General features: G+C 41.8%; 1 protein-coding gene across 1 annotated transcript in view; it reads left to right on the top strand.

The window, feature by feature from the left end:
* The first annotated feature begins 762 nt into the window (after nt 1-762).
* The window catches only part of bicdl1 (BICD family like cargo adaptor 1), a 28,888-nt gene continuing 16,659 nt past the window's right edge, over nt 763-12,991 (top strand). Inside the window, exons 1-2 of the mRNA XM_078249678.1 lie at nt 763-1,569; nt 2,953-3,168. Of these exons, the coding sequence (XP_078105804.1) occupies nt 1,177-1,569; nt 2,953-3,168 (609 nt within the window). The 5' untranslated portion in view covers nt 763-1,176. The remainder of the gene's footprint in view (nt 1,570-2,952; nt 3,169-12,991) is intronic.

Below are 12,991 nucleotides of genomic sequence, written 5' to 3'. Positions count from 1 at the left end.
AACATTTCTATTTAAATATAAAATGTAATTTAATTACCTTAAAAGCTGAAATATTAAACGTTAAGTTAAATTTGTACCAACCTTAACGTTATCGTTCGATAGGATAGCGGTGACGTTAAACCCTTTGTTTCTGGAAACTTATAACACTGCAATATATTTCACCTGTCTATACTTGACTATGACATTGCACTTTTCTGCTTTTTTTTCTGCGCTTCTGGTTGGACGCAAACTGCATTTCGTTGTCGTTGTACTTGTAGTACTCTGCACAATGACAATACAGTTGAATCTAATCTAATCTAATCTTAACGTTACAGTTACATTGAGTGGAAACCAAAGTGATTTTAATGCTTTGTAATGGTACCATCATCGCAGTTTTCTCTAACAGGTTATTATTTAATGTAGGCTTAGGAAAAAATCATCGTCGTATTTTTCTTTAGGTTTTAAGCACAGGTTTATGCAAAATGTAAATCCATGGGGTTTTACAAACATCACATGTTGTTCTTGTTTTATCATTTCTGACGATACAGATGGAGCATCACTTGATGAAACAATCCTCATTTGATCTCTTCACGTGCTCATTTAGCCTACTGGATGTCACAGATGTGTGCGAGAAGCACCAAATATATGGCGCTATCATTTTCAACCAATGGGCTGGCCGTTTGTAACAGGTTGTAGCAGGCGTCACTGTGGCGGGAACGCGCATTCAAGACGGGAAAGCGGTTGAGGAGGCATCGGGATCGCGCTCATCTGTTTGGCTGGCAAATGCCTCCGGTGTAACAGGCCGATCATTATGGGAGAACCAGGATCCCGAAGCGGGATGGACCCTGACCCACCGACCGCTGCGCAGAGCTTATCGAGGCGGTTTATACCGGGATAAAACATTTTGTGTGTCCAATAGCAAACAGCCAGTCAGTAAGCTACAGAGGAGGCGGTGTTTGCTGGGATTCAATCTGAGCCAGAGTCGCGGCTGGTAGCTTAACTAGGAGAGAGGGACGAGGAAACTGGGAAGACAGCACTTTACAATCTAACTGGATCCTGCTCGAAATCGCGAGAATGATGGCTGAACTGTCGATTACAAGCTGGTCCGGTCAGCACAACCCTGTCAGAGCAGGGTGGGTTCATCCGGAGTAAAATCACTCGGCTCTTATCTGTCGGCTTCTCCTCCGCCGGGAGGCGATGTCCACTTTCTGCCTAGACCTGCAGACGTCCGCCGTGGTTTCAGCACCACAGGAGCTGGACAGCGACTGCATGGAGCCCCGGGACAGCCCCGCCGCTCATGAGCCCGGCGGCTTTCAGGGTCACCCGCTGCCGCACGCCGGGTCCGGAGGCCTCGGCATGGCCTTGGAGGAGGAACTGGCCATGCTTACCGGGGACCGGGACGACGAGGAGGAGCTGTCGGACCTAGAGACGCCTGCGGTGGGGCATAACGCAGACTTGCTGTCGCTCTTCCGTCAAAAGGAAAAAGACTTGGTTTTAGCTGCTAAACTCGGCAAAGCGCTGCTGGAGAGAAACCAAGACTTGACCAAGCAATATGAGAAAATGCACAAAGATCTCAACGAGAAATTAGAGGTAAACTAAGGGAAGAAAATAAAATAGAAGTTTTAATGCTGCCTCCAGCCCTTGTTGCCATGGTTTTTCCTCAAAATGCCTCATCCTTTAATCAAGTTTGAGCCTTCGCAATGTAAACAAACTCAAGAGGATCATAACAAATGCTGCCCGTAGAGCTCCACATTCAAGCTGCCAAAGACAGAGGGTTTCACCTAGCATGATTCCCTTGGTAGGGCAGTATTGTATCTAAGGTGCTATAAACTGGGACTGGTTACATAGCGCGAATTGAAACTTGCAGATAATTCTAATCTGAAGTCAACTACGCTGTCTCTGTCATTACAGTGACCCACAGCCAAGCTGAAAAAGGTGTAGCATGGTCTGAGTTATTTCACCCATCAGGTTTTGTTCATGTTGTTTTCAAAATCCTTCACACAAGCCAACACGTGGCCTGAGAAAAGCCAAAGACTAATCCTGTGGCAGTCCAGGGCCTTCTGTATCTACTGTACATCTGTTCAGCCCTTTGATCCATATTCATCTTCATGTTGCAGCTCAGAGAAATAAGCTGCCTCTTAATATCATTCTTATTATTATTGACAGTGTTACAGTTTCTGGTACCCTATTTTAACAGCGCTTGATGTTGTTTTCTGAGGTTGTTTTGATTCTCTTTGATCCCTCCTTTTGTTCGGGCAAATACTCACACATGAAAATTGTGGCCACACAGATGCCAGCTGCTTCAGCCTTGGACATAGCCATAACAACAACCCCCATCCCAACTCTGGCAACCGCTGGTGATGCAGTGCATCTGTCCACCGTTCATTGCCCTCTAGAGAAAAGAAAGAAGCATCCTATGATCTGAACTGTCACTCCTGGAGCTAAGGACTGGTTCAGTTCAAAACTATATAACCATATAACACTATACACTATTATATCCCTGCACCAGATTAAACTGGTGCAGGGCAATCATAGTTGCAGTTCTTGCGACTTTTTTGCACTTGTTTGTCTTGTTTTGTAACAAAACTTCAATTTTGGGTGTATGGTGCTAAAGTCAAACTTTCTTCATTCTTAACATCTTATGTTTTCATATTAATGCTAAATGTATAGTAATGGCACAGTGACATCATCAGCACCACAATGAAAATAAGTCTGACTTTTGCATAGATGGTAAAAGAGTTAGGAAATGCAATTCTCGAACCTGATCCTTGACCCTTAACTTTTTTAACTTTTAGTACAGTGACATTTTTCCAAGGATTGAGTACATACTTTCTCAGTCTGTTGCAGCATCAGCATCTTTGTGAAGTATCTGACTTTGTCAGTAAGGGCAATACAATACATCAATACTGTACATCAAATCCAAGCAAATTAAGGTTTAACCATGCCACCCTCTCTCCCCTTGTCCACATGCAGCACTTGGAGCAGGAGAAGCATGAGTTGCGTAGGCGTCTGGAGAGTCGAGAGGGGGAGTGGGAGGGCCGTGTTGCCGAGCTGGAGACGGACGTCCAGCAGCTGCAGGGTGAGCTGGAGCGGCATCAGGTCCAGCTGAGAGAGGCTGACAGAGACAAGACCAAGTCCATCAGCGAGCTCTCCGAACAGAACCATAGACTGCTGGAGCAACTCAGTAGGGTGAGCAGCAGCGTGTGCGTGTGTATGTCTGTGTGTGTGTGTGTGTGTGTGTGTGTGTGTGTGTGTGTGTGTGTGTGTGTGTGTGTGTACAGTATGTCAAACTGGCCTGGCCTCGGGGCCACTTAGTCCAGTTGAAGTCTGTATGGCTGACATCACATAAGATGCTCAGCCAAGTGAAGTTTCATCATCCCTCAGGGATTATCTACCTCCATTCAGCCTGACTCTCTCTAACTTCACCTGAATTGTGCTAACTCATCAAAATAAAAGTGGAGCTTTCGGGTCTTACGTTGAATAATTTAGAATGATTGGACTGCACACTTATGCAATAGCACTCTGTATATTGGCAAGACATTTGAGTGCAGATATTATGACAAGCAGAGTAGAAAATGTCCTTTATGAGATGTTCAGATGGACAGATTGATTGATGGACAGATAGATAAAATCACACATACATCTAGCAGTGCTCAGAGTTATCATGAGGACTTTAGGCTATATCCTTGTTAATGTGAATTAATGTACACACGTCAGGAGAAACTGAGATTGGCAGTAGTTGCAGATTGATGGAGCTAAGAGTGCTAGTGTTTGTAGCTACAGTTGATTAATGCCTTTCGAATGAGTTTAATACAACACCTCAGTCTGCTCTATCGACACAAAACAAGACACTTTATCTATACAGAGTGGCCACTTAGGTGTAACAATACAACAGCTCTGCAATGAACTGTATCTTTACGTGGTATTGGATTGGTGCATAGGCTCACATACTCGCTGATACTGACACCATTTTAGGCTGTATCGGAGCCACTGATACTGGCATCAGTATTGGAACAACTGTAGTTTATTTAACTATATAACTTTTTTGTAATCTTTGAGACTATAGTCTAAGACAATTGTATGATTGACCTGGATTATACCCTTGGTTTTCTTGTTCATTTGTCCACGTTCTGTCCCTTCTGTGGTAGGGATGTAACGATACATCTCACGATTCAATACGATTCACGATATGATTTTCTCACGGTTTTTTTTAACAGATGAGCTGCAGACAAATGACTATAGTATAATAACTATAAATAAATAATAGTCATTTATTTATATAAACTGTGCAAAACAACATATGTGTCCTCTTATCAAACTGTACTGTGCAACTGAACTGAAATTGTATAAAACGACGTCTTACGCAACTAAGATGATGAGGTCTTTAATATCAAAAGTAGATTACACCCATAGGCTGTTTAAAAATTGCGTCGCAATTCTTTATTTGTATTTTGATCTCAAACGGTTGTAATCTTTACACATTTATACCGATTTTAACCAATTCATGATGCATCGTTACATCCCCATTTAATAGTGGCTTCATTTCAACATTGTCAATATATATTATGTCATATTTCCCAAACGGTGTGGTTGAGAAGCTACATATCACTCCAACACACTTTACAATTGATATGGCACAGGGATGAGCTTGCTTTCCAAAAGCAGGACTACGCCATGCTGCCTAGCCTGTCAGAGTGATATACAGTATATACACATGTAAGACCATTATAATAACTTCGAGTAAGGGCTGTAAACAGAGGCATCAGAGTATGGTCAGCTGCCAGGTAGGCTAGCAGTAGGTGTCAAGGCTATTTCAGGATGCCCTAGAGCTGTGCATACAAAGGTTGACATGCTTGTACAGGTGCTTTGATAGCCCCGTCAGCAGTTTGTGTCTATGGTGACGCTGACAGTGTTGTTCCCCTTCCTGGGAAAAGATAGGATCTGCTGCCAGCCACACGCTGTTCAGGGAGAAGGCTCTGTGTGGTTGATTTTAACCCCCCAGCTCGACGCTGTGCAGAGCAGCTGTCCTTCTCATCTTAATCAGATTAAATCAGTATCCTGCCCCATCTTGCCCCAACACCATCATCACATTGCAATCAAGGACTGCCCTGGACTGGCCAGTCGCTATGGATCTAAGCAAGAGCAGGCACTTAGCATAATTAAACTGCATTTAATTTAATTGAAACCTGGGTGTGGGAATCTATAAAGTTATTCCCTGAAAGTGGTATATTGTGTTTTAGGGGGGAGCATATATTGTGGTCTTTGTGACTCAGTGAAATGTATGCGACTTAATTGACTGCATCGATCCAGATCCGCGATTCAATGAATTGGGCATGCAGAGGAAGACCTGCTGGGTAATAGAATAAACGAGGTCAGCCACAGTGCTCACTTTCTCTCTCATTTTATCCTTCTCCTTCTCTCTGTCCTTCCTGCTTTCTTCTCTCTATCTTTTTCTGTCAGTGCTCATTATTAGGCACTGGGCTGTGACTAAGTAATGTTAACTGTTTACAGCTCTGAGTGAATGGAGGGAATGTAAAAGTACCCTGAGGAAACCCTGCAGAAGTGAGGTCACCGGAGGCCTGCTATTTTCATCTGCCCTCCCTGTTTCTCATAATAGTTAACTCTTTAATCGGAATAGTCTTATTATGATCTAAACTGGGCCGTATGTTGCTTCCTGTAAGAATAGCACATTTTACTACCGTATGGCATGCCTGCTAAAAATCACATTATAACGGTATAGGGGTAATCGGACAATAGACACCTATTGAGGACAAGGCTCCTATCTGACAGAACAATCGCATCTACAGCCTCCTTTACAATAAACCAGCTTGTGGCTGCCATTGCTACACCACAGTAAGCATACTGTGTTGATCGTGACTGTGGATGACTCAATAATCAATGAGCAAACAAATGAATACATACATTTTATTTGATAAGTCATCAGAAATGAATATAAGTAGATTTTATTTCCAGATTACCAACATTTTTAAATGCATTAAATTATTTTGCATTTCATTTATGTTTTTAAATCAGCTATTTATTCATTTATTTCCATAATTATTTCAGCATCTATGTATGCATGTATTTATTTATTTATTTATTGATGAATAAATCCTCCATATATAACTGCCAGTAATTTCTAAAGCAAACCTTGCAGCCAAAGATTAAAATAATAAAAAACGTGGATTGCCTTCCTAAGAATTTAAGAATCCGTGTCTGCAGTGGGATGACCTTGAGAAGGCATAGGAAGTGATGTCAGTCACAGGGTAAAATACAGCGCTGAGGAGATTAGGCTATAATCTGTGCTAATAGCCTTGCCATATGCATTCAGTCAGGAACCAAAACAACTCCAGTCCGTACTCGACTTAATTAATAGCAGCAGGTTACTAAGATATTTGGACAGAGAAGATCTAAAATTGTAGTCCCCGGCTCGTCACATCTTATCCTGGGCGGACACAAATACCCCCTGTGGTTATTCCACTTTGGGTGTGGGTGTGTGCATGTGTGAGTGAATATTCCAATACCGGGTGATAAAACTCTACAGCTTATTCAATACACTCAGAGAAAATAGGTTCCTATTGATCCAAGAGTAGAGCCTAGGAGGTGTGTGCTGGTCTGTATGGGTCTTGAGTGTGAGAACAGCCAATCTCCTCAGGCCTAATCTGATCAGAGTGAGCCAGCAGGAAGGGGACCTTTCTCTAATTACATTACCACACATGATCAGCAAAGGCTGGGGATGCACTGGCTTCAGTATATGTGTCTAACTGCATGTTTTATGGCCATGATCAATTCTACTTCCCTCAACCTCTAGAATGTACTTAATTAAATGTTGACAGCAGCCTCCAGTGACTCATCAATTTTGGTTATTTAAAGGAGAAAGACTGCTTAGTGCTTAGGGGCCGTCTACAAACTACAACACCGAAAAGAGATATAACAAAAATATTTATTAATTTTATGATTGAATAAGGTAGTGTCTCCAAACGTACCTCAATTATAACTTGTCTCCTGCTAGTTGTACTACAGCACTTACTTTTAAAAAATAAGCATATGCCTATTTTTGAAAATATTTTTGTATCGCTTTTCGGTGTTGTAGTTTGTACATGGTCCCTAAGCACTCGTCTTGCCGTCTCACCACCGGAACACCGGAACTAAACAGAGGTATGAATTAGCACAACTTTTATGCATTTCTTTCACATCTACTGCAGCCATATTCACTCAGAAGGAATCACTTCACATGGCAAGGCACTTGTAATGACATCTCAAACATGTTAAGAGGCTAAAAGCACGTTTAAAACCTGCCCCGTTTCAGCCGCCTGGGTGCGAAAGCTAGCAGTAGCATAACTCGGTGTAGGTAACGCCGATTATTTTCATTTTTCTCGCTACTGACAGCACTACGTGACAACAAACAACATAGCTACGTGTTTAAATCGACCGGAATTCTCTTTTAAAAAAAGAAGAAGAAGAAGAAGAAGAAAAAGAAGAAGAAACTTAATTATTCGTCACATACAATCGTACAGTACAATGTAGTGAAATTCAATCTCTGCATTTAACTCATCCTAAGTATTGGGAGCAGTGGACAGCCTTACGCATTTGAGGAGTAAATCAATTTTTGTCATTTACAACAAATTAAAGCTTTAGTGCGTAAGTTTTTGATATTAATGAACGTCCGTTACATTCAAGCCATTGCCAAATGAGTTGCTACAAAGCTAATTAAGCCCGGCTCCACACAACTCTCTCTGTATGTCTCAGTATGGCTATGTTCAGAAGATTGTGTCATCCGGCGACTTTCCCACACAGAAACTTGGGTGAAGATAATGACCTCTTGAAGAGTCCATCGTGTTTTTTTAATTGTCCGTGTCTTCCTTGGCTACTAGCAACTGCATGGGGGAGGGGTGGGGGCAGCGCGCGGTCACAGAAGGCTTGTATCATGTGGACGCGCCAACAGTGTTGTTGTCTTTACTTAGAATTCCTCATGGGGGCGACAGAAACTACGCACTATAGCTTTAAGAAGCAAGGTGAAATGTTTATAATGACAAAGGCAGAATGTATGCATTCTATGTTGTGTCTGTCTCATCAGTACAGTATGTCCACATCACACTCTGCACAGGATTCAGTTTCACTCCTCCTTTTACAACCTCTAGCTAGCGTTGAACACAGCCCCTGGGCATCTGTCCAGCCATCAGCTTTTTTCAGTCACTGGAGCGCATAACGTCTGCCTTCCATCAGCCCAAGGTGGCTGTTGCTCTCAGGATCAGCTCTCTGATTGACACGTGTTGTCACTCTCTGTATTTGTTATGCAACCGTTTGGGGTTGCCCATCCTCCATAAGTCTAGACAAGGCAGGGCTCTGTGAAAGTGACTAAGGAAAATACCAGAAGCTTTGAGACCACTATTCGCATCTCCACCAATCCCACTTTTCCCTGGTTGCTATGCCAACCAGAGTGACATGCAAATTGAAACTCCATGTGTTGTTACCATGGGAATGTGCTCTACAGAATGGCACGAGGACACAGATAGTTTGATGCTAGTTTGCGTCACCAAAGACCTGTGATGCACCTGCAGTCACATATGCTAGATCATGTTCCACAGCCACAGACAGCCAGCAACTGAATCAACATGAGTGATCTACACTTTTCAAGTGTCAGCCTTCCTCTGAAAAGGGCATGTACGTATTTACTCACATAAATGTCAAAGTAAAGACGCTGTAAAGAAACGTGTCTCTCTGCTGAGCCCTACTTTGCTGCCCTGGATTCTGTCACAGCAGTCTGATATGCCCTTGTTTGTCCTGCCATGCTGATAATACTTGATCTGGGATCTGAGGAATTTATGTGCAGATTAAGTGAGTCTCTGCAAATCAGGCAGTTGACTGTGGTCAACTCTGTGGTTTTTCGACATGATCTCAATCTGTCAGCATATGGGGCCAGTGGGTCAGATGTCACTTTACCACTTTGACCTGCCGCTGCACTGGCCTTCACTGACTGTACAGCTGTTTCCCACACAGAGGAGACAGGATCATGTAGCTGTCAGCTGGTACATAGAAACTCACATCTGGCTATCATAACAGAGACTTTATATCATTGTGTAGTTATTTGGGCTCTTCTTCCTCAATGTTTGCCTGAACTCGAAAATGGCTTGGCCTTAGAGGAAAACATACGATGCACTGGACAACATTTATTTTTGAGAACTTTTTTCTTTGTATTTAAAGTGCTCATATTATGCTCATTTTCAGGTTTATAATTATATTTAGAGGTTGTACCAGAATAGGTTTACATTATTTTCAAAAAACACCATATTTGTCGTACTGCACATTGTTGCAGCTCCACTTTTCACCCTGTGTGTTGAGCTCTCCGTTTTAGCTACAGAGTGAGACATCTCACTTTTGTTCACTCTTTGTTGGGAGTCGCACATGCGCAGTACCTAGGTCAGCACTACAAGCCAGTCAGAAGCAGAGTATGAGGGCGTGCCATGCTAGCAGCTAGGCGAGCATTATAACGTGCGTTACAAAGTGACACGTTCGTCACGGAAGTAAAGGCTGGACTACAATACCACCAATGTCTGTCAAAAATATTTCCTTTAAGTCTCAAAAGATAGGTCAACATTTTCATCAAATACATTTCTGGAACAATATCAAGCCATTGCTCTTTTCTTGGAGGATCAGCTTTATACCAATGCCTTTTGCCAAGTATCTGTCTCTTCCTTGTGAAACCTTCGCGGTGTTCCCTTGGTAGCACAGTTGTTTGGAATGGCATATCCGTCAGTGTCTTGTATGGTTAGTTTTACCATTCATATCTCTGTGCAGATCGGTCCTCAAGTCAAAAAGACAATAGCCACGCCAGCAACAGCCTGTTCACCCTGCTGCAGTCTGGCAAGCGATACAGTAGTATCCACTGCCGTAGCACCAGACTACAGAGCAGCTTCTTTTCTCAGTCTGAGACTCCTTAACTCATCCGCCGTACTCCACCATAAACAAAATAGTTTTTTTTGTCTTAGTTTATTCTTGTGCAGCATAAAGGGACTACAACTTGCATTGCATTGTGCAACCCTGTGTTGTAGAATAACAATACATATAATAATGATTGTAATCAGCCTTGAATCTTGATTAAGTAGTGATACTTAGTGTTGTCTGTGTTACTGTCATATAGATAACAGAGATAATAGAAATATAATATAGCATGTAATGTAGTACGACAGTATAACATATTAACATAATATAGTATGATATGGGACAGTAGAGCAGTGGTTCCCAAAGTGGGGTCCGGGTCCTTGTGGGGGGGTTCCAGGGGGTCCCCAGCAAAAAGGGGAATCATTCATGTATTTTCACTATAATTCCATCCATAAGTAACACAATGACAGAATGTATGACTAACCGGGTAATGGATATCTAACACTTTCTGTAATAAAACTTCTAAAAGCAAAAATCCAATCAGATGGGGGACCCTGGGACAAAATCTTATCAAATGGGGGTCCATGGTCTAATTTGTGCCAGTTTAGGGGCCCTTTATGTAAAAAAATGTGTGAACTTCTGGAGGAGAGTATAGTATGGGATACAAGATAAGGTGCAATGTAATAATAATAATAATAATAATACAGTTAATAATATAGTTTAACATAATATAATATAGTAAAGTACAGCAGTATAACTTAGAATATCAAATGTAATATGGTATAGTATAGTATAATATAGTAAAGTAGTCAAGTATGGAATAATATATTATAATATAACATTAATGAATAATTAAAGTACCTATATATATATATATATATATATATATATATATATATATATATATATATATATAACAAAGTATATAAATCAGTCCAACGGAGAGGCAAAGAATAGGGAGATGTGAGTGTGTGTGTGTGTGTGTGTTTGCTGTTCAGAGTAATGACAGTACTGTATCTGTAATACCAAATTTCAATACCTAATGAGTAAATCTCACCAGCGTCACTGAGCCAATAAGCATGCAGCGTGCTGCTACCAAGATCTGATAATTCTGGTGATTGGCTGTCTAACTTTACACGTTGTAAAGACATGCAGGAAAAACTCTATGTTAGGCACAGAGATGGGGCTCACGCTGTAGGAGCTAAAAAATAAATCAAAAGATGTGCCGTAATGTGTAATGTGGTAATTTATTTTTCTTAAAATGGATTTTTTTTTTTTAATTGGTATAAAAAATGTAGTGTTCAGGAACCAATATCGAAGAGATGGTATTGGTATCGGTACAGGTATGGGAAATATTTGAACAATACCCAGCCCTACTCCAGACTGTCCCGTTCCAGCCCGACCACCGGGCTGGCCTTCCTTACCAGCTTGTTGAGTCTGCTGGCCTCACCAGCCTTGATGCCGTTACTCAGCACACTGCAGCAAAGAGAAGAGCACTCGCTACTACAAACTGGTAAACAAAATCTGCAGCAGCCTGTTGCACACTCTGAAGGATCTCTGAGTTTCCTCAGGAAGAACAGTCTGCTCTGTCCTTTCCTGAAGATGACATCAATGTTGAGAGTACAGTCCAGTCTTGGATGCCAAGGTCCTTGTATAAGTTCACTCCCTACACTTCCTTCCCCCTGGATGATATCCGGGACAGAGGGCGTCCTGTTCCTCTGGTAGGAAGTAGTCCACCACCAGCTCTTTGGTCTTACTGATATTTGGCTTCAGGCGATTGTTGTTGCACCATGTGATGACGCTCTCTATCAGTCCTCTGTACTCCTCCTCATTGTTTTTGCTGATGAATCCAACAATGGAGGAGTCAGAAATGATTTGAAGGTGGCAGGAACCAGAGTTGAACCAGAAGTCTGAGGTGTAAAGAGTGAAGAGGAATGATGCCCGTTGCTTATCACCACCTCAGAGGCACAGTTATCCACTCTGACACACTGTGGCCTGCCACTGAGGTCGTCCATGATCCAGGTTGCAGGGTCAGAGATCAGTTGCATCGGCAGAAGCATTTCCTGAAGGAGGCAGGGCTGGATGGATTTGAAAGCAAGTCGTAGAACATGACTCACACAGTGCTTCCCTGCTTCTCCAGGTGTTAGAGGCAGTAAGTTCAAGGTATAATAATTACAATGATTCGCATAAACTATTTGCAGCCATTATTTAATTAAGCTCTAATTGACATACAGAGAAGAGATTTACTTACTTACAAGTTTGTGGAAATAATTTCACTACTATCTTTATGGTAATTATACAAAACAAGTAATTTCATTATTATGCTATGGCCATATATTACGGTGTTAGTGCTGTGTGCCTTTGGGATGCTTAACATGTGTAGTCCTGTCTGGAGTCAACACTGGGAGGTGCGTGATTAATTCAGTTATTGTACTTTGCAGAATATATGACAACTTCTACTATTGTATTTGAAACATTTTGCAAGGAGAACATTTTGAAGTCTATTGATGTTCTTTAATTCTATTGTAGGAATCACACAGGGTTACTTCCAGAGTGCTGCATTATGAGTTACTGTTCAGAGAGTGGTGCTCCAGAACACACACACACACACACACACACACACACACACACACACACACACACACACACACACACACACACACACACACACACACACACACACACACACACACACACACACACAGACTCCAACCACTTTGACCAGCTGTTGAGCCTCCTCACATCTCTCTTTGAGCTTCTTGGAATGAGGCAGCAGTGTGTAGTGCCACCTAGAGGCTGTACTTCAGATGGATATTAGTCATCTCAATTTTCACTCAGCACCCAGTGATTGAAAGACAAACCAGAATAATAAAAAAAAAATGATGATTTGTACTCAGATATTTGTGGGGATTCGCTTAGAGTTGAGGACTGTTTGCCACAGTAAAAAAAATAAAAAAGAATTTGTATTCAATGTGCAGCTCCCTTTCTTTCATGTTTTTGACATATTTACTATATGTTTAGTCTCCTCAGTAAGCTGTAAGTAATGAGTGGTTTTAAGGCAGTTAGTTGCCATGGCAGTGATAATAATGCGAACAGTAGCTTCCTGAGATCCCACCTGTCCAATAAGTGA

This window comes from Sander vitreus, chromosome 5, assembly GCF_031162955.1.
Source record: "Sander vitreus isolate 19-12246 chromosome 5, sanVit1, whole genome shotgun sequence".
In the NCBI taxonomy this organism is placed as follows: Eukaryota; Metazoa; Chordata; class Actinopteri; order Perciformes; family Percidae; genus Sander; species Sander vitreus.
The sequence above is the reverse complement of the archived record's forward strand: the minus strand, read 5'-3'. Positions and strand labels throughout refer to the sequence as shown.